A 19,202-nucleotide genomic window follows, 5' to 3' on the forward strand; every position below is an offset into this window, starting at 1 on the left:
CCCAGCTGGAGTTTTGTGGCTGACTCAGTGTCTTCCTGTGGGCCTCTGTGTCCTGTGGGGTCCGCATCTTAGAATGGATGAGCTTCGATGGAACTCAGGTGCCTGGTGCATGGCGGGGCCCGTCAGTGCCTCTGCCCCATTTCCTCCAGTGTTCCACACAGCGGGCCCAGCTTCCTGGTGTGGGTGCCAGTGCGGGCTAGTCTAGAGGGGCGGGCTGCTGTCGAGAGAGGCAGCCGCAGAGCTGCCACCTGGGAGGACACGCGAACCTGTAAGAAACCCATTTAAATGGGCCTTACCTGCCCCCAGATCACATTCTGGGGTCACCTAGTTTCAGGATCTCTGCTCTGGACTTCTTAAAAAAGATCCCCATGTTATCATCCCAAAGAAATTCAGAGTCCTTTCATAACTAAAGGTCAAGTTACACGTAGTGTGTGTGCTCCGGAAGACGGGGAATGTCCTCCACGCATGAGATCCCAAGCTCTGCCTGTGTGGGAATGGCCTCGTGGTGGTCGCCAGCTAGCCGAGCCTTTCTGTGGCTGACTGATGTGTTTCCGAGAGGTGCTCACCGGGCAGCTAAGTCTGCTTGTGGCTTTGGAGGGCACTGCGTCCTCAGGGAGGGGGACTGGGCTGGGCTGGGGCAGTGTGAGGGGGACGGGGGAAGGCCATGTCCATTTCATGAAGAGGATGGGCTGGTGGTGCTGGGGGTGGCAGAGCCTGGCCAGCCCTGCCCGGGATGCAGCGTTGCTGGACAGGATGGGAGGGAGCCATGGGGGTGGCTCAGTGTTCCTGGCCTGAGGATGACAGGGGACCTGGTGGACCGAGCACGTCCCTGCCCTGTGGCTTGGGGTGGGTAGGCTCCGTCAGGGGCAGGGCCCAGGAAGCCGCCCTCTCACTCGCAGCCCAGTGTTTGTGCTGCAGGCAGCTGTGGGCCACATCTGGGGACTTGCTGGTGAGGAAGTGGGCGATGGGCGCAGGCCGGCTGGGTAGGCGGAGGCTGCCGCCGTGTTGTGGGAAGGGCAGGGCCAGAGGGAGACAGCTGGGGGGCCTGGGAGCTCAGTGAGAGATGCTCAGGCTCTGTAACTGCTGGGGGAGGCGGGCAGAGCTAGGCATGGCCCCGCTGGGGGACACGTGTTCTGTGGTCTGTGGGCCAGCAGCAGCATCGGTCTCCTAGGGGCGCACTTTGGACATGCAGAATCTCAGCCCCTCCCCAGACCTGCTGAATCCGAACGGACTTACCGAGAGTCGAGACCTGGCCTTGTAAAGCGCTCTGAGGAATGGGATATTTGAACCGGAAGTGGGTGGTCCATCTGATGGACTCACAGGCCCTGTAGTACCCCTGCAAACACGCCGTTAGGCAACTTAGCCTCACTGTGACCAAAGCAACCAAGAACAACAGCTTGGAGGAAGGAAGGTTTATCTGGGGCTCAGGTGTCCGAGGCCTCAGTCCACGGCCGGCCACTCCACTGCTCCGGGCCTGAGGTGAGGGGAGGGACAGAGGAAAGCTGCTCAGCTCATGGCGGGGTCAGGAAGCAGGGAGAGGGGAAGGGTCCAGGGCAGATGCTCCCTTGCAGGGGACCCGCCTCCCCCAGCCACACCCCAGCTGCCCAGTTACCACCAGCCAGTCCATTCAAACTAGGGTGGACCAACTAGGCTGCAGCCTCACAGTCCAATCACTTCCCCAAAGATGCCTCTCAAGGTCACTGGAGGACCAGGGAAGTCAGAGGTCAGGCAAGGACAGTGAAGCCCAGGCCAAAGTCCACTTGTGCCACAGAAGTGGCTTCCAGCTCTGGCCTCCCCAGCTGCAGATTAGGAGTCTGGGACTAGGGGTCTGCTTGCTCAGAGGTGAGTCCTTGCAACATTGCCCTTGAGCTGTGTGACCTCAGGCAATGTATTCAACCTCTCTGAGTCTCTGCTTCCCCATCAGAAAGCATGGATAGGCCCAGGCCTTGCCATCCACCCCTGGTGGGATAGCAAGTTGGTGTGGAAGGGTGTGTGTGAAGCTTGGGGACGCTGAACACACACAGGTCTGACATCAGCCAGAGTTGTGTGGTCACTGAGGCCGCGTCCTCCTGGCCAGCTACATGTGGCCCTGTCTCTCCCTGTATGTTAACTGGCACACGGCCTCAGGGGTCACCGGGGGGCCATGTTGGCATGGGTTCCAGCCAAGAAGAGGGTGTGTGTGAGGCCCCTGGAAGCCAGAGTGGGGAGGACAGGGCCCCCCAAGGATGGAGAGAGGCAGCCGAGTCCTGCTGCAGTCCCCACGGCGGCCACCCTCCCTGCTTCAGCTCGCATTCGGGTAGGACATGGCAGGGCTGCGTCGATCGTGTGCCAGGGTCAGTGTCTCCGAGGGTCAAGGGTGGATTTAGCCCCGTGGCTGTCACACTCGGGGGACCTGGCAGCAGGGTCATAATTGCAGGGCCTGAGTCTTGGTCACGATGGCCACCACTTAGCTGTGTGACCATCCTGAGGGAACTGGCCCTGAGGGCGTGGGCGTGGGCGTGGTCTGCGCCATGCCCACCTTGCTGCCCCGTGTGTGGCAGCAGGTGCCTGTCCTGTAGGAGTGGGGGCTGGGCCTGCTCAGGGCGCCCACAGGAGCCTGCGTCCTGCCGCCAGCCCCCGGCCTCTCTGAGCTCCAGCCTGTTCCTGGCGCCTTCCGCAGGCCCTGAGCATGATGCTTTCCTGGACCCCACTAGGGCCTGCTGCAGACGCCCGCTGCCCAGGCGGCTCAGAGGCCCTGGGGTCTCCTGTGGGAGGGGGCCTATGCCCCCCGCTACCTGTGTAGGGGGCGTCCTCAAGGCGGGGTTAGGTTCAAGGCGGGGTGCAGACCTGCTGAACAACTGTCCAGGCAGCGGCTGGGTGTGGCTGCTGGGGCCACAGGGCTGCAGAGAGCAGGAGGGAGAACGGGCCCAGGGTCCCAGAGGCTCTGGTGCCCCGGGAAGGCCAGACAGGTGTCCACCCTGCCTTCCTGGCGCCCCGAGGGCAGTGCCTGTTGGGAAAGGGCTGCGGTTTCCCAGACAGGTTGAAGGCAGCAGTGACCGGCAGCCCGTCTGCTCCTTGGCAGGGGCCTCGAAGGGATGTCCAGAATATTCCACAGGGATGGGAGGGGGCGGGAGTGTGGCCAGGGGACTGCCCTGTGCAGGACGGTCAGCCAGCAGAGCACATGACCTCCCGCCTGGTGAGTGTCCTTCCTGGGGCACTGGCAGCCTGTCCTGCAGGGCTGGGGAGCCCCTAGGAGACTGGGGGCAGACACTCCAGGAGGGGGGTGTCCAGGGGCTCCTACCCCTGGCCACCTCAGGCTCAGGAAGGCTTAGTGAGCGTCCTTGCCAGAGGGCCACAGGCCCAAGTGGACCCTGTCCTGGTCCCATGGTGGTGCATGGTGGAGGGCACAGGGGGACAGCAGGGACCGCAGGAGGCACTGAGAACATAGCAGTAAGGGTACACTTTAGGGTGTCCTGGGTCCCCAATTTCTGAGCTGTGGAACTGACTGATTTCCCGACTTCACCTCGAAGCTCCCTAAATGTAGGTCATGAACCGAGCTTGGGGCGGGGGCGCTCCTGTAGGAGTCACTGAGGCCGCGTCTTAACGCTCGTCACCCGCTAATAAAGGAGTCAGTCGCTCCCGGCTCAAAATAGACTTGGTTCCTTGGGATGCAATGAGCCCCACTCTCTCAGGGGTCTCCTGAGACAGACAAAGGGACGTTCACAGCAGCCCAGCTCCCTCCCCGCCTCTTTGGACACGCCTGTGGCCAGTCCCAGAGGAAGGACCCATGAGACCCAGATTCAAACGCAGCTCCTTCGTGAGCGGGGAAAGTCTCCCATCACGGAGCCTGGGTGTGGCCAGGGATGGGCTGGCCGGGGCACGGGGTGAGTCGGTGCTGACCTTTTAAAGACAGCGCCAGCTGTTTTCCAAAGTGGCTGCGTCTGCATTCCACCAACCCCTGCCTGGAAGGTCCCAGTGTCCCCAGCTCCTCACCAGCACTTGCCGTCCTTGACTGTCCCTGGGGCTGTAGTCACCAGCATGTGAAGTGGCCTTCCGCTGCGGCCTCCTGGGCGTTGGCCTGAGGACTGCTGAGGACTGCTGCTGTGGGAAGCCTGCAGAAGAAGTCTGTCTCCTTGGTGAACGTCCACTTAGATCTTTCGCCCACTTGTGAATTAGATCATTCATCTTGGTGTTAAGTTGTAAGCGGGGTTCAGGGTTCTGGGCTGCAGTCGGCTCTTGGGTGCGTGATCTGCAGATGTCTGTACATCCATGCCGGATTCTCACTGGGCCAGGGGTGCCTTTTGGAGCCCGGCGGTGTTGACTTTCCTGTGTGTCCATTTCCTCCTCTGCGGCTCGAGCTTCTGGGATTGTATCTGAATGTTCTTTGACTAAGTCAAGGCCTGGAAGGAGCCGCCTGTGTTTCCTCCTGAGCACTCAGGCCCTGCGTGAAGGTCTGCGACCCCCTGTGGGTTCATCTTGTGTGTGGGGTGATGAAGGACGGAAACTCCTCTTTTTTCGTGTGCAGAGTTACAGTGTGATTTGTTGGAAACAAAAAAAGCACAAAGGGCAGGGGACACAGCTCAGTTGGTAGAGGCCTTGTCTCCATGCACAGGGCCCTGGGTTCATCCCCAGCACCACACACACACACACACAGACTGTTCTTTTCTCCATTGAGCCTCGGTGTCACCTTCGTGGAGACCCAGCTGTCCCTCCGGCTGTCCTGGCCCTGTGGAACGTGACATCAGCCACTGCTCTTGCAGATGATTGCAGTCAGTGGCCCGATTTACCAAGAGGTGCAAGGACCGCGCCCCCCCCCCCATGTTCAGTCTAAGCCAGCGTCAGTGTGACCAACTGTGGTGCCGTGGTCTGCCCGGACAGCAGTTGGCCCAGCTGTGTGACCTGCTCAAGTGTCCCCCTCCCTCCCTGCCTCAGTTTCCCCATCAGTGAACCAGGGATGATAACAGCTCCCTCCCTCCCAGGTTTACAATACAAAATACATGAACTGTTGGGGTACCAGGTGCCCCCGGGGAGCCCGGGCAGTTAACATTGGCTGGAACATGGGTGGGCTGCTACTTCCTGTGTGCCGCCACCTCTTTTGGCTCAAATGGTTGAGCCTGGTTCCACACAGGCTCAAAACAAGAGGGTTGGCCTGCAGTATCCAGGAAGCAGCCGCTGCAGCTCACAAATCCGGCTGCTGCTGGCATCAACGCCAAGTGGCCACAGACATGGGGACATGCACTTCCTCCCCTAGGTAGGCCTGAGCAAGCACAGGCCCTTCCTGGTGCCAGGGAGACCTATGGGAGTCCTCTGATAGTCAACACGGAGAGAGAGCGAGCCAGGGATCATGAAAAGACTTGGAACCCTGCTCCTCTCTCTGTTGGGTTTGTATTGGATTCAAGTGCCAAACATGCACGCACGCACGCACCCACACGCATGGACACGCAGGCGGGTGCACACGTCTGTCTGCACACACCAACATGCACAGACGCACACAGGCGCTGCCTGGCGAGCTCCCCCCTCCCCCACCCCCTCCTCTTTGATTCACAAGGTCCCTCCCCTCAGAGGCCATGCTTCCTCCCTGCCCTCCCCAGGTGAGTTAGCAGGTGCTTCCGATGGCACCCTCCCACCCTCACCTGGACCCTAACCTGTGCCTCGGCCTCCGTCTTGGCACTATTGACATTTTGGCCAGCTCCCCCTTTGGCACGGGGCCCATTCTGTGCATCTCTGCCCAGCCTACAGCACCTCCTCTCCAGGTGTGACCTCCAAAAACATCCTCAGATGTTGCCAAATGTCCTCTGGATGCCAAACCACACCCTATAGAAAGCCACTGTCCTAAAGGCTCTGACTTTTCAGTGATTGGGGACAGAAGGGGCCTTGGTGGGCAGAGGTCGGGGAGAGACCTGGAGCCCATGCTTCAGTGTGTCCCCGACTAAGACTCCCGTGTGCCCTTGTCTCCAGGGTCTTGCTCACTCTCCTGAGAGCGCTCGGGAAGCTGCGTGTGTCCTCCTGCCCTCCTAGGTTCCCCGTGAACAGCAGTGGCCTCTGTGGTCCCCGGGCAATAGAAGCCTCACTCTGGCTGCAGCCGCTTGCCCTGGGAAGAAGAGCTCACGGGAATCCTGAGAACCTCAGAGAGAGCCCTGATGCCCAGCTCCTCGCCCCACGACTCGGTCATGCTGCTGAGGCAGAAGCACACGACGCTGAAAGTCAGGGAACCCGAAGACGATAGCCCTCTGCCCAGGAGGCCCAACCTGCAGTGGAGGGCCCAGCAGCTGCTGCAGCTGGCCGAGGAGCTGCAGGCAGAGTGGCAGGAGGCCCAGCTCCTCGAGGACCTGGAGCAGCTCTGCTCCACCCACGTGCTGGGCGGGGCCACAGCCGGGTGGGCGGTGGAGAACGAAGCCCAGGCCGAGGCCGAGGCCGACCTGGAGAAGCCTGCCCCGCGAGGAGCAGAAAGGTCCCCGAAGGTGAAGGACAAGCACAGAGTGGCCCTCCGAGAACCCAAGAGTCACCAGGAAGAGCTGCCCAGGCAGCAAGCGCGACGCCCCAAGCCCCAGAGAAAAGCAGTGGGCTCCGAGAGGCAGGGGGCCACCAAACCCCGGGGTCTGGGTCCCACCGAGAAGAGCAAACGGAAACGGCTGCCTTCCAGCAAGACCAGCAGCGGCCGCCAGCCCGTGACCCCTCGGGTGGGCAGAAGTGTGCAGCCACACCTGGCCTCGGGGGAAGAACTCAGGGGCCTGCAGGAGAAGCAGAGAGCCCGGGAGGGGAGGAGGAAGGCCGGGAAGGGCACCACCGTTCACTTTGCCAGAGGCCTGAGGAACATCTCCGAGAAGCAGGGTCCCAGGGACAGACTGGAGGAGTTACAGCAGCTGTGGCCAGCAAGCTCCACCCACAGGAGGGAAGCCGTGACCCCCTCGACTCCAGACAAGTGCATCCCCAAGAACAGGTGGCAGAGAGAGCTGGAGTCGGCCTTCGAGCAGCTGTTTAACTCAAACAGGAAGCTCAAGAGGCACTTGAGTCAGCACCTCGACTCAAGGTCCAGGCTGGACCCTGACCCCCAGGAGCAGGTCTTTTCAGTCCTGCAGGGGTGCGAGAGTGACACCCCACAAGAGGGCGCGGCCGAGGTGGAGTCGCTGCCTGCTGGTGAGTCTGGGGATCCTGCAGAGGCCGAGGTCTCCCCCAAGTCATCCAAGACCGATTTGAAACAATCACTAAGCAGGGAGGAACTCCCCAGATGCCACCAGATGGCCCAGCCTGCAGTGAAGGACGGAAGTCAGACATCGTTGGCCGAGGCGGATGCGGCTATCGACGAAGAGGACCTGCTCTTTAAGAGCACCGAGTGTGAGCAGGAGGCCTCCGAGCTGGCCACACTGATGGACAGCTGCCCCCAGCCTCACCTGCCAGAGCAGGCGCACAGAGCAGACTGGACGGCCTTCGCCCAGAAGCCGCCGAGGCTGGAGCTGGAGTGGAGGAGGCAGAAGCCGTCTTTTGAGTCCGTGGAGCTCCCAGACATGAGCTTGGAGATCCACTACTCGGCCGAGCTGGAGGAGGAGCGGAAGGAGCGGAGGAGATTGCGCCTGGCCCTCCTGAAGTCCTACCCCAGCAGTTACCAGATAAGGGGCAGAGTGTCCCCGTCCCCGGTCAAGCTCACCTCCTCCTCGAACAGCAGCCTCATCGAAGACGAGGGCAAGCAGAACCAGATGATCCGCGACATTCAGCTGCAGATTTCAGAGCAAAACAAGTTGCACGAGCAGTTTCTGGAAAAGGCCAGGAAGCGCTTGCTGGAGTTTCAGAGAATATGTTAAAAGGCGACGGTCCACCCTGCGAAATACAGCACTGATCACGGTTCCGCCTGCCTGTCCCTGAGTCCGTAGGGCCTGACGTGTGGCCTGGGTAGAGGTCAGTGGTGTCCTCACACTGTCCTTTGCACAAACGTAGGAGGCTGTGGGGTCGGGGAAGTGAGTCCAGCCTGTCTGGGGCACACAGAGGGAAGGCTGTGTCCATGGGCCCTGGGCGCACGTGGAAACTCCAGGGAGATTCTGCCCTTTGGATGTTTTAGTCGAGTCAATGCTGGGATTTGAGGGGCATCCCAGGTCAGGGGGGCGTAGTTTCAAGAGAGACATCATTTGGTGCTTAGCCCCTGGCCAAGATGTTAGCAGAGCTGACACTGAGACCTCTCATTCTTTCAAACGACGGAGCCAACTTTGCCTAGAGCCCACCACACACTTCATTCCTGTGACCTTAGTGGTGGGAGAGGGTGGCAGGAGCAGGAGAGAGAGACTAAGAACCAGAAGGAAGGCAGCCCAGCCCTGCTGAGTGCCCGCTGCAGGCTGGCTGGGGGGTGGGCATCTGGGTATTTGGTCAGTCTCCTGCTTGTTGGTTTTACCTTTGATCCAGCCAGGGAGACCCCCACAATTGCAGACTTAGGGACAGGGACAGGGGTTGGCAAATGTTTTAGGCCAAGAGCCAGAGAGTTAAATGTTCTTGATTGGCCAGCAGCTTCTGCCACTGCTGGACTCTCATGAGCAGCCGTGGAGGGCACAGAAAGAGTGGTTTGATTTGCAGAGAGTTGTGGGCTGGAGGTGGCTCTGGGGCCAGAGTTTGGTGATCTTGGGGCTGGGACAGTGCTTGAGCCTCCCCTTCTCTTCCAAGTGCCCTTGGATACCTCGGCACCTTGGTCTCATTGGTCCACCAACAGCCTTATTGACCTCACATGTATTTTTCAAAGTAATGAACAAACCACTGTGAGCCTGTCGCCCAGACCCAGGCTCTGCAGTACTTGCTGAGAAGCCACATCTGGTGCCTGTGTGCTGCTGTCCTTTTCTCCACCCCTGCCTCCTCCCTGGGGAGGTCCCCACAGGGCTCGGGGTCAGCCCGGCTCTCAGCACGTCCGTGTATGACTGACGTTGCAGCCGGTGGTTTTTCCCGATTCTGGACTGTCTACCAGGGGTGGGAGGTCCCACGTGGTCTCTGGGAGGTCCTCTTTGAGTCTGGGCACAGGGACTGGCATTCATCGGTGCCACACGAAGGTGTGGCTCATTTTCTCTGCAGGGCGGTATCGTCCCGAGGCTCCCCGGGCCTCCTTCCCAGGATCGGAGCTGCTTTTGTGCCTGTTTCTGAAAAGACAGCTGGATCCGCGGTGCCTTTGGATCAGAAAGTTGGGTGCTAAGTAGATGCTTGTGTGGGTTAATCCCAGGTTTGGGCACCAAGTGTTTTAAGTGCTTTGGGGAATTTAGAACACGTCAGTGGGGTGGGCGTGGTGAGATCCCACTCTCTCCATTGCTCCCTAGAGGGGGCTTCCTCTGATGTTCCCAGTGATGCGTCTTGGAGAGCCATGGGCCTCGGGGTCAGTGCAGGATACACAGAGGGGGTAGTGAAGTGTGTCACCATAGCTGACAGGGACCAGAAAACCCCATGGGGTGCCGGATGCCCTCCAGGTGTGCGTGGCTCGGAGAAGCCAGAGCCAGGTTCTCGGAGAGCATCCAACACCCGGAGCACCGCTGTGCTCACGGGGACGGCCGCGGGGGCAGCCCACAGATTTGGGGGCTTGGCTGTTTGTATCTTGGTCATCGTGTCCCCTGCGCCCACTGGATCTTCGGCTTTACCTGAGGCCCAGGCTGGCCCTACAGGGGATGACCAGGCTTTACCTGAGGCCCAGGCTGGCCCTGCATGGGATGACCTGGAGCAAGCTGTGGGCCACACAGTGTCCTCCGTCTGAGGCAGAGAGGGAGCGGTGGGGTCCTGGGCTTCAGGCCTGACTGGGATGGCCCCGGGCGTTGTGAGGCCGAGGTCCGCCTGGCTTGGCCTGGAAGCCACAGGCTGAGGGTGGACGAGACTTCCCTAGCTGGGTTGTTTTTGTTTCCATTTGCAAAGGCAACGTTTGTGGTCCGGGTGTCGCAAGGGAGGGGTCGCCCCTTCCTGGCCACACTGGCGCTGAACTAGGTGTGGGGATGGGCTCGAGACATCGGAGGGTGACTCATCTTTGCCTGGACTGTCACACCTACACTGTCCCCTGGCAGCGGGACAAGACACCCCGTACTTTCCCACCTGTCTGGAAGAACGCCCAGGGGAAAGGGCTGGCCGTGGCCTGGGCCAGTGGTGAGGGTAATAAATCAACCTCTTGGGACTTTTCCTCCCGCTGATGGATGGCCGTCCTGTGCTTCTCTGTGAAGGGGTCACAGGGGGCCTTCCCACCCCATCTGCAGGAGCCCAGGGGGCTCTGTCCCTCGGTCACCTTGGGTGGCTGATGGTGGTGTGAAGGGCCACGGGGCAGCCTCAGGCCCCCTGGGTCCCCACGGCGTGCACCTGTCTCCACCAGGAGCACACGTCCTTGCGAGCACGTGGCCCTGCCGCCCGACAAGGGCTGGGTGACTCCGCAGGGTGTGGGTGTCTCTGCTTCCTCCCAAGCCTTGACAGCACCCTGGGCCCAGGCTCTGGCCGCCCCTCTCTCCACCGCTCCTTCCTGACACAGCTGCAGGGAGGAGGACACTTCCTGACTCGTGCCTCTCTGGTGCCCCTAAGTCTTCCCCAAAGTGATGGTCCCCGCTGACGGCCTCATGGCAGCCTGGAGCTGGAGGTCCAGACTGGGTTCACGTGGCCCCTGCCACTTGCCTGGCCTCCCTAGCTTCTGTTTGGCTGTGACATGGGGCAGTGCTCTGGAAGGCTGGGCCCCCAGAAGGTGTCCACAGAGTGCAGCTGGGTGGCTGGGAGACCCAGACCTGAGCTCTGCTGCTCCTGAAGCACCCCTGGGCCTCTTCGTGTTCCAGAGCTCTCTGCTGGGTGGTGCTCACACGCCCACCCCTGGGGACAGCGTCCCTCTCCGCCCCCTCGAGGCTCTGCATCACCCGGACAGCTCTCTGCTCACCTCCTTGCATCCCACCCTGTGGGTCCTTCTCCCCAGACACGGTGACTTCGAAAGGCCTTCACGGCTTAACTGGTGGTGGACGGGGCTCCCTGCCTGCCCAAGAGGTTTTCGGGGGAACGGCAGCAGAGCTGTGTGCCCCCCGAGTTAGCCGTCCCCGGGTTGAGGGCAGGCCTGTTGCAGGGACAGAAGCCAGGAGAGAGATCTGGGGCCCCCTGGCTTTGAACATGGCCCCACCCCATGTGGGCTGCTCTGAGGGTCAGGGTAGGTCCTCCCTCCTCACCTCTCCTTCCCCACCAGCCGCCTGCAGCCAGTGAGCCTTCGCTGGCGCCCAGGACCTCACACGTGTAAGGAGATGGGAAAGTTGGGTTTTTAACGTTGGAGGTGGGGCAGGGGCCTCTCGGACCTGCCGTAGTTCCTCTAATGAGCGGAAAATGGCAACAGAGATCAGGTCAAGACCTCTAAAAAGACGCAGGTGTTGAGGGGCCTCCAGCTGGCCCCCTGAGAACACGGCGGTGGATGGATGGCTCCTGGAACAGCCCAGCGCCTTCCCAGGAAGGAGACAGGGCTGTGCGTACCGGACTGTACCCCCATTCTCCACCTGCTCAGGGAGGGCTGCGCTGAAAGGGAGTGGTCAGGGAGCTGGAACAGAGTCCACCCTCCCTCACGGCCGCCTGGGGGTGTGAGCCCTGCCCACGGGCCACATGCCTCAGGGCCCCAGGCACAGGCCAGGGCTCTCAGACGGTCAGTGTAGACCAGGCCTGAAACAAGAGTCCAAGGGTCCAGCCCTCGTGGGTTTGTTCCCGAAATGAGCCAGCCGATGAGGAATGGTGACCGCCCAGGGCCACACTGGGCCCCAGCAGCAGCGTGAGGAGAGGACCCTGGTCTGCTGAGCTGCTGCCGTCAGGGAGGGACGGCGGGGGGCGGGGCTTTCCTGGGCGCCTCTCCAAGCTCTGTCTCCTCTGCCCGCTTGGGCTCGGGCGTGGGGTTGGCAGGGCTGGGCTGGGCTGGTGCTCAGGGTCCTGGCGGAGGACGGCAGAGCCTCCACAAAGCCCCACTGTTCTCTCCCAGGAGCGCTGCATTTTTTTCAAGTGATTCAGCAGCACGTGAACGGGAAGGGCTGGAGCCCAGGCTCTGGCACGAGGTCCCGCTGGCCTGCAGGGAGAGGAGGAAGGGTGGCAGGGCGTGGGCTGGGGTCCTGCCAGGGCTGCGGGAGGCGGGTGGCTGGAGGCTGGGCGGAGTCGCTGCGTCTCTGCTCTGTGCAGCTGAATCTTGCAGACGCTCCCCTGCTCCCCACAGGGAGCCAAAGCAAATGGGCAGGAAACCGAGCCGGAGAACTGGTCTCCATGGAGACGGGCGTCCAGCGGACAGCTGCTCACGTGCACACTAGAATCCAGCAGCGGGCAGGCCTGGCAGGTCCCCAAGGGCCAGCCTGTGGGTGGCAAAATGGCCCAGGGCCTGGTGCAGATCTGCCCCTGTTCTGCACCTCGCACCCGCACCTCCCTCCCTGCCTACCCTCAACCCATTCCCCAAATCCATCTGCTGGGAGCAATTCCCAACCTCGGCTTCTCTCACCCTGGCCTGAGTCACAGTGGCCAGGTCGTGTCCTCACCCTGGACAGGCACAGCCCGGCCCCACAGTTGGGGCGCTGTTTAGAGGCTCCTGCAGGGGCCTGTCTGCTCCGTTCCCCACTCCCCAGAAAGCCCAGTTTCTGGGTCCTGGGGATGGAGCAGGTCTGGCGGTGTCTGCAGGAGAGTCTGGTCTCAGAGCTGCAGGGAGGGAAGAAGCCCTGGGTCCCACCCACCACTGCGGGGCTGTTTTTAATTACTGAGTGACAGCCCCTTTCCCCCTCATTTCCCTAAAAGGATTGGACTTGCAGGAGATGTGTTCCATCATTGACCCAAAAGGGCTGAGCTGTGAGGAGCCGGGGCACGCAGAGCTCCGAGCTCAGGGGTGGTCCCCAACTGTGTACTGAGGACACCTGGGGGTGGTGGCACCGGAGGTGGCAGGTGAAACTGGACACGCCTGTGGACTATGGGCACCACGCCTGCACGGGTGTGTTCCTCATGACACCTCCGAGCTGCTTGGCCACACCTGTGTCCAGGTATGGAGCTGCAGAGAGGGGTGTGGCCTTGAGACCTGGGAGCCAGAGCAGGTTGGTCTGATCACCAGCTGCCCATTCCTGGCAGAGCTGTGGCCATCTCTGTCCCTCCAGCCACAAGGTCAGCCTGTCCTGCTCACAGAGGTGGACACCCTCCCAGAGAGAGGGCCCAGTGCTCCTTAAGGTGCCTCCACAGCCCCGTGATGTGCCTTGGTCACACGCCCCTCAGACTCCACAGCCACAGAGAGCAGAGCCCTGAACCATGGGCCACTTTACTGTGAAGTCAGACGCTGTGTGACTGGACCTCTGTCCCGAGCTGAGGGGTGGGCCCAGGAGTGATCCGTGGGGCGCCGTGTCCCTCTCAGACCCTGACCTGGAGGTTTGCAGGTGGCTGGGGCAGAGGCATCCAAGACACCCCCCAAAATAACTGGATCTTTGGACAAAGGAGTCCAGGTTTGGAGGCCAATCAGCCTGGGCCCGCCTGGGCAGCCATTGAGTGGTGTGGCTGTCCACCATAAAGGGACATGAGACTGATCCCAAGTGTCAGGGTTCTGTGAGCTCTGTGTGTTTGAAGCAGGGCACGTGGCACCTCTCTTCTCTGGAGAGTTGAGACAAAGGGTGTGTAAACTTGCAGTCCCCCAGTAAACTAGCAGCACCCCCACACTGCAAAGGCCACCGAATCCTCACCTGGAGCGAGTGGAGGTGAGGGTTCATCTGGAAAAGACATTTTTTTTAACTTTCTCTGAAGTGGTTGGCATGTAATTCTACCCATGGGCAAGGAAATGGACCAGCTGCCCGGGGTGAACGTCTGCAGCTGGGCCCATGGTTACTGCATTTGCATCTAGGAGTGGGGAGTTCTCTGCAGGGCTGGCCCCTGGCGGCTTGCTGCTGCCCCCTGTTGGTGTTTCGTGGGTCTCTGGCGGACTCGCACCCAGCCCAGCATCAGAGCGACACGACGGGTTGGTGATTTGGGCCAGCAGGTTCTTTGGCGAATGTGCTAAGGCACATTTGGCTCCTCCTCTCACCTCCAAGTGGGCCATGAGCGGGAGGCGGTATTTTCCCAGGGGTCCCCATGGGCACCCCTCCTAGGGAGCAGCAGGAGATTAAGTAGAGGGTGGGCAGGCTGGGGGGACAGTACCCTCTGCTGACACTCAGCAAATCCAGCCTCAGGCAGCACCTGCAGGTGGACAGGTGATCAGGGCCCGGCTTGGACTTTCATTTGCACAAGTGTTTCTCTGAGTCCTGGAGATCCTGCACTTATGGGGTAGACAGGTGGTTTGGAGGGACTGTGGGCCACTGTCCCTTCTTTTCCCCAGAGGCTCAGCCTCAGCCAGGTTTCACACCCACAGCTTCCCCTGTGCCCAGGGTGGGGAGCCCACGCCCTGGCAGGAACTGCCCCGTCGGATGTACCTACCCCTATAAGGGATGAGATTCTGCCAGAGAGATACAAAGAGCCAAGTAAGAAATAAGCAGTTCTCCTTCGGGTCTGACTCCAGGTGGGTGATGTTCTCCAGGAACTTCCATGATGCATCTGTGAACACAGTGGGATTCAAAAGACGTGGGTGGTATGTGAGTGACTGGCGGGCACGGTGGGCCCTGTGATGGTGGGAGCCGGGGGGACAGACAGGACGGAGAATGTGCAGGAGGGAGAACAGCTGCCCCAGAGCCCTGGGCACCCAGCCGGGCCTCGTCGTGACTGGAATCTGTTGAGTGTCCTGCACCCTGGTGGCCCTTGGACATAGCATGTGCCGGGGACACCCCAGGTTTCCAGCCAGCCCCTCACCTTCGCTCTGCATCTCGGACAGGCCTGCGTTGGCTGGTTTGTCTGGGGGTGGTGACTCTCAGAGGCTGGATACAGCTCGCCCTACAGCCCGCCCTCTTGGTACTCTTTCGCAAACTTGACTTTCCATCACCCGTTCTTTTCCACCCGGTCTGGCCGGGCGCCCTGGGGATTGTTTTTGCAGGCTCCTCGAGAGGGGAAGTGACATCATGTGGTGTCCTCAGCCCAAGGGATGGGGGCAGGGGCCCTGCGGTTGCGTGTGCTTTGAATTAAGTCGATGGCTGTATGTTCCAGTAGCCAGCATCTGGCAGCGAACTCGTCAGCCAGTGTTTCACCCTTGATCTGAAACCCAGATGTTGTGTTGACGGCAGAAGGGAAAGAAGAAAAAGCAAGATCTGAGCCTCTTGTGGGGTGGGGAGGAGGCATGATTTGGGGGCACAAAGCAGTTAGAACAAGAATCTCAACAAAGGCTCTTGCTCCTCCTGCTGCCTGTCCCCCGGTTGGAGGCTTCTGCAGGGGCAGGACGTGGGCTGACCCCAGCACACAGCATGTCCCTGCCTTGGGTTTAATTCTGCCCAGGTGGGGGTCTCTCTGCAGTTCCTTCCCCAGACTTACCCTGTCAATGGCCTGGGCTCAGGGAGCACCTCCCTCTTTTGGAGTGCCCTGCTTTCCTCTGCCGGCTTGGTGGTCCGTCCTGGAGCCCAAAGTGATGACCGCTGCCTGCACGTGGACAGAGGCTTTTGGAGAGCTCTCTGTCTCCTTCCCTTTCTGCCACTGCAGTGAAACTCTGCTTCCCTGTTTTCCTCCCTGTGCCCTTTCTGGACTGACTGCTTGTCTGGGGCCAGGTCTGCTGCTAATGCTTTTCACAGGCAAGACCCTCACCAAGCCCCTTCTCTACCTGTCGTTCCCAGACAGGTGCCTGCTGCCCTCGCAGGTCACCATCGAGATTCCTCTGTGTGGCAGGTGACAGGTCCTCGCTGACCAAAGCCATCAGCCTCGCCCATTTCTGGCGGCCAGAGCCTGGGGAAGGTTTCCACAGAACTGCGTTGTCTTGGCCTGGCTTGTTCCTCATTTGCTTTCCCTCACATGGTCTCTCATTTTGCAAAGTGGGTGAGGGGATGGTTTTCCACCAAGAATTCAGAGAGACCCTGAAGCACCTGAATTCTGGGTCCCTGTGGACGAGCAGAAGCAGCCCAGCTGGGAGTGGAGATTCTTGCAATCTGCTCCACTTCCCTGCAGGCACCTGGTGGCTTTGGTTAGCCTTCTAGTCTTACCTTGGAAATCAATTCTGACAATTTAAAAAGTTGTAATCTGCAGCCCCAAGTGGAGCAAGCACTCGGTGTGGGGGGGCTGCATCCCATCCAGACCCTGGGAGTGCATTTGGCACCCGCAGCCCAGGCCCTCAGTGGCCCAGACCCCTCAGTGCCTGTGCAGCAGGAGGGCCACTTTCATGTAGTCTCCCGGTCAACCCTCGCCACAACCTTATGAGCTGCAGGGATGGTTGTTAGCTCCCTTTTAGAGGAAGTCAAAGAAACTCTCTGAGGTCACACAGCTAAAAGTCCCTCCTCGGGATCCACCCCTGAAACACCCCAGCGGCTTTTGTAAGAGGCCAATGCTTGAACCTTCCTACCAGGGAGAGAATGTGGCCTGTTGGTGGTTTGCGCAGCCTTTGGCTTGTTTCTGACTGCCTGTGGTGCATTTATGGAGCACCCTTGGGTGTTAAGCATTGGACAGAGTAGCGGACCACCGAAAAGAAGCTCTCAAAAGCACCTAGAGCAGGCAGAGTCGGGTGCTGGGCTCCCTGTGGACTCTGCTGGTCTGTTCCTGAGCTGACTGTGCTACACACAGGGCCCCCTGTGACAGAGTCGACCTGGTGTGCTTACTGGTTCACGTAAGCACTTTTTGTGCAGCATTGCAATAAGATATATAGATTAGGCAGGTGGCCACAGGGACCAAAGGCAGCCTTACATGGGCTGCTGGCCCGAGGTGGTCAGGTTCAGCCCAGTTCCACTGAAGGGTGTGTACTGAGTACTGGCTGTCCCACATCTAGAACCCAGCTTCTACTTAGTAGGCTCTCCCAGGGCCCCAAGCAGACAGGCGGACAGGTGTTTACAGCAGAAGGATGAGCTATGGGGAGTCCCCTAAGTGCTGCAGGACACAGGCCTTCCCAGAGCAAGACAGGAAAGGGCTGATGTAGCTGGGTCTTAGGGATGGTCAGGTGTTCTCTGGCTGAGAGGGGAGATGGCAATGGGGGCAGAGAAACTTGCCTGTTTAGAGGTAAGCACACACCTGGGATTGGGCAGGGAAGTAATATGGGTCGGGGGCACAGCAGGGCTAGCACAGGGATTCTCGGGTGGCGGCAGCCCAGGTAACTTGTTGGCACCAGGTTGCAAAGGTCTCGTGTTTTAGGCAAGGGCAGTGGGGAGCCAAGGAAGAGGTCTGAGCTGGGAGGGACACACGCTTCTAGTCGTCCGGCTGCAGTGAACGAGGAAGCCTGGATCAAGGGCAGGTCGCCCTGTGCTGGGGTGGCCTGTCGGGTGGCTTCTCCCAGATGTGGCTTTTCAGGGCGAGGCCTGGCTTGGCCTGGGAAACAGGAACCTGCGGCCTGGGCCAGCCGTGACTCAGCTCCGGCAGAAGAGGAGAGTGGGGCCCGATCCCAGGGCCAAGGTCACGGGTGTGGTGCGGGGCTCTGGGGTGAGACTGGGATCTGGAGCAGACCTCTGGGGTCAGAGGGACGGACACAGATGGGGCTCCCATGTGGCTGGACCTCCCTGCCTCTGTGGGAGATGACAGCCCTGGCCAGGAATTCCCAAGACACTTCAGCCGACCCCTGGAGGGTGGACGAATCTCTTATCTCTGTTTCTCTGTTTTTCTGACATGCAAAATAACAAACACTGGCCCAGAGTGACCTGTCCACTGCACTTTGGAAGACAAAGCCCTTAAAGTCATTAAAACAGACCATGCCACCCACGGATAACCTTAAAATGAAAATGGGGGGCCTGCCCGAGCGACCTGCACTGCGGGCCCAGAGCTCTGGCCCTCCAGGAGGGACCCCAGTTCTGACTCAATTGCTGATAGAAAGCCCTGAGGGGGTGGCCCTCGGTAGCCTCAAGCTCCAAAACATTCTGGAGCCTTCCCAGCCCGGTCCTTGTTGCATCCTGTCTGGCCTCCTTCCTGGGCATCTGTCCCTTAGGTTTGCCAGCCCCGCCTGCAGACATTTCCTAACACAGTCAGTACCCTGTGAGTTACAGCACCGTGACCCCTTCTCTGTCATACCCCAGCGCAGAACACATGTCACTCTCAAGCATCCCCTAAGAGACATTTCCAGGGAAACTTGTTTTTCTGTTTTGGGTGTGTGTGTGAGTGTGTGTGTGTGTTTGCACTAGGGGCAGAACCAGAGCCTTGCACATAGTGAATAAGCACTGCACCACCGGCCCTCTGGGGAAACGTCGAGGAGGGGCCCCTTAAGGTAGAAGACTACTCCTCTGCCTCAGCTCCCCAAGCTGTTTGCCAACAGTGCATGGAGATAGGGTGGTGGGGACGCCTGAGCCCACCTGAATGACAGGGGCTGCAGCCAGTCCTTAGGCATCAGAAAGACTGCGAGGAACCCCAAGCACTCAGGTGACACCGACGGGAGCTTTGGCAGGATGGGTGGTTGCACCCTGCTGTTGAAGAGGCCACCTGGGCACGAGGGACACTGAGCCTCTGGCCCATCAACAGAGGAGGGTCTTGCTGAAGGACCGCAGGACAGGAGGGAGCCAGCACTAGGCAGGGTCTGGGGTCCTCTATCCCTTGTTTTACAGCCAGGGCCAGGGGTGGCTCACCTGCCTCAGCACCTCCCAGGCCTGGACACCTGGCCCCTGGTCAGAGCCTGGACGCTGGACATCTCCTCACCTCTATGTCTTTGTGTTTTGCAGTGATTAGGGCCAAAGCGGTCAGCGAGAAGGAGGTGGACTCTGGGAATGACATCTATGGCAACCCCATCAAGAGGATTCAGTACGAGATCAAACAGATAAAGGTAACAGCCCGGCCAGCGTCCCAGGTCCACCGCGGGGGCGTGGAGGGCCAGGGAGGTCAGCGACCCTGGAACTCAGTCCAGCAGCCTGTGGGGCAGAAAGTCAGGCTGCAGGCAGGTCTGAGTCTCCTCAATCCTTAAATGTCTGAAAAGCCGGGCAGAGACCGGATGTTCCCAGCAACTTCCATCATTTCAGAAGCACGTCACCTTTATTTTGATGGGTGACAAATTGGTGGCACAGCCTCCACGCACGTCACACAGGTCTGTAGTATCTACAGAGCCTTCTCTGAGCCTCTCCGTGCCAGGGCCGATGTGGGCTGGGCAGCTGTAAGGACGTGATCTTGCCTCCTGCCCCAGCTGAAGCAGGAGATACAGCCTGAGCACCTGGCCGTGCCTGCAGCCCCGCATGCCCAGAAGGATTTGGGGAAAGAGGATCCTGCAGCCAGGTGTAGATAGGGAAGCCTCCCAACTG

General features: G+C 60.2%; 2 protein-coding genes across 2 annotated transcripts in view; both read left to right on the forward strand.

Moving 5' to 3' along the window:
- The window catches only part of Timp2 (TIMP metallopeptidase inhibitor 2), a 43,598-nt gene that overhangs the window by 13,282 nt on the left and 11,114 nt on the right, over positions 1–19,202 (forward strand). The window contains exon 2 of the mRNA XM_078041538.1: positions 18,633–18,733. Coding sequence (XP_077897664.1) covers positions 18,633–18,733 — 101 coding nt within the window. The remainder of the gene's footprint in view (positions 1–18,632; positions 18,734–19,202) is intronic.
- Positions 673–18,724, forward strand: Cep295nl (CEP295 N-terminal like). Its single transcript, XM_078041537.1, has one exon. The coding sequence runs from the start codon at positions 6,120–6,122 to the stop codon at positions 7,776–7,778; it is 1,659 nt and encodes a 552-aa protein (XP_077897663.1). The 5' UTR covers positions 673–6,119; the 3' UTR covers positions 7,779–18,724.

Source organism: Ictidomys tridecemlineatus, chromosome 3, assembly GCF_052094955.1.
Source record: "Ictidomys tridecemlineatus isolate mIctTri1 chromosome 3, mIctTri1.hap1, whole genome shotgun sequence".
In the NCBI taxonomy this organism is placed as follows: domain Eukaryota; kingdom Metazoa; phylum Chordata; class Mammalia; order Rodentia; family Sciuridae; genus Ictidomys; species Ictidomys tridecemlineatus.

Bases quoted from the DNA above. Each gene is read 5' to 3' on its own strand.
- Cep295nl (XM_078041537.1), top strand. From the start codon at position 6,120: ATGCCCAGCTCCTCGCCCCACGACTCGGTCATGCTGCTGAGGCAGAAG.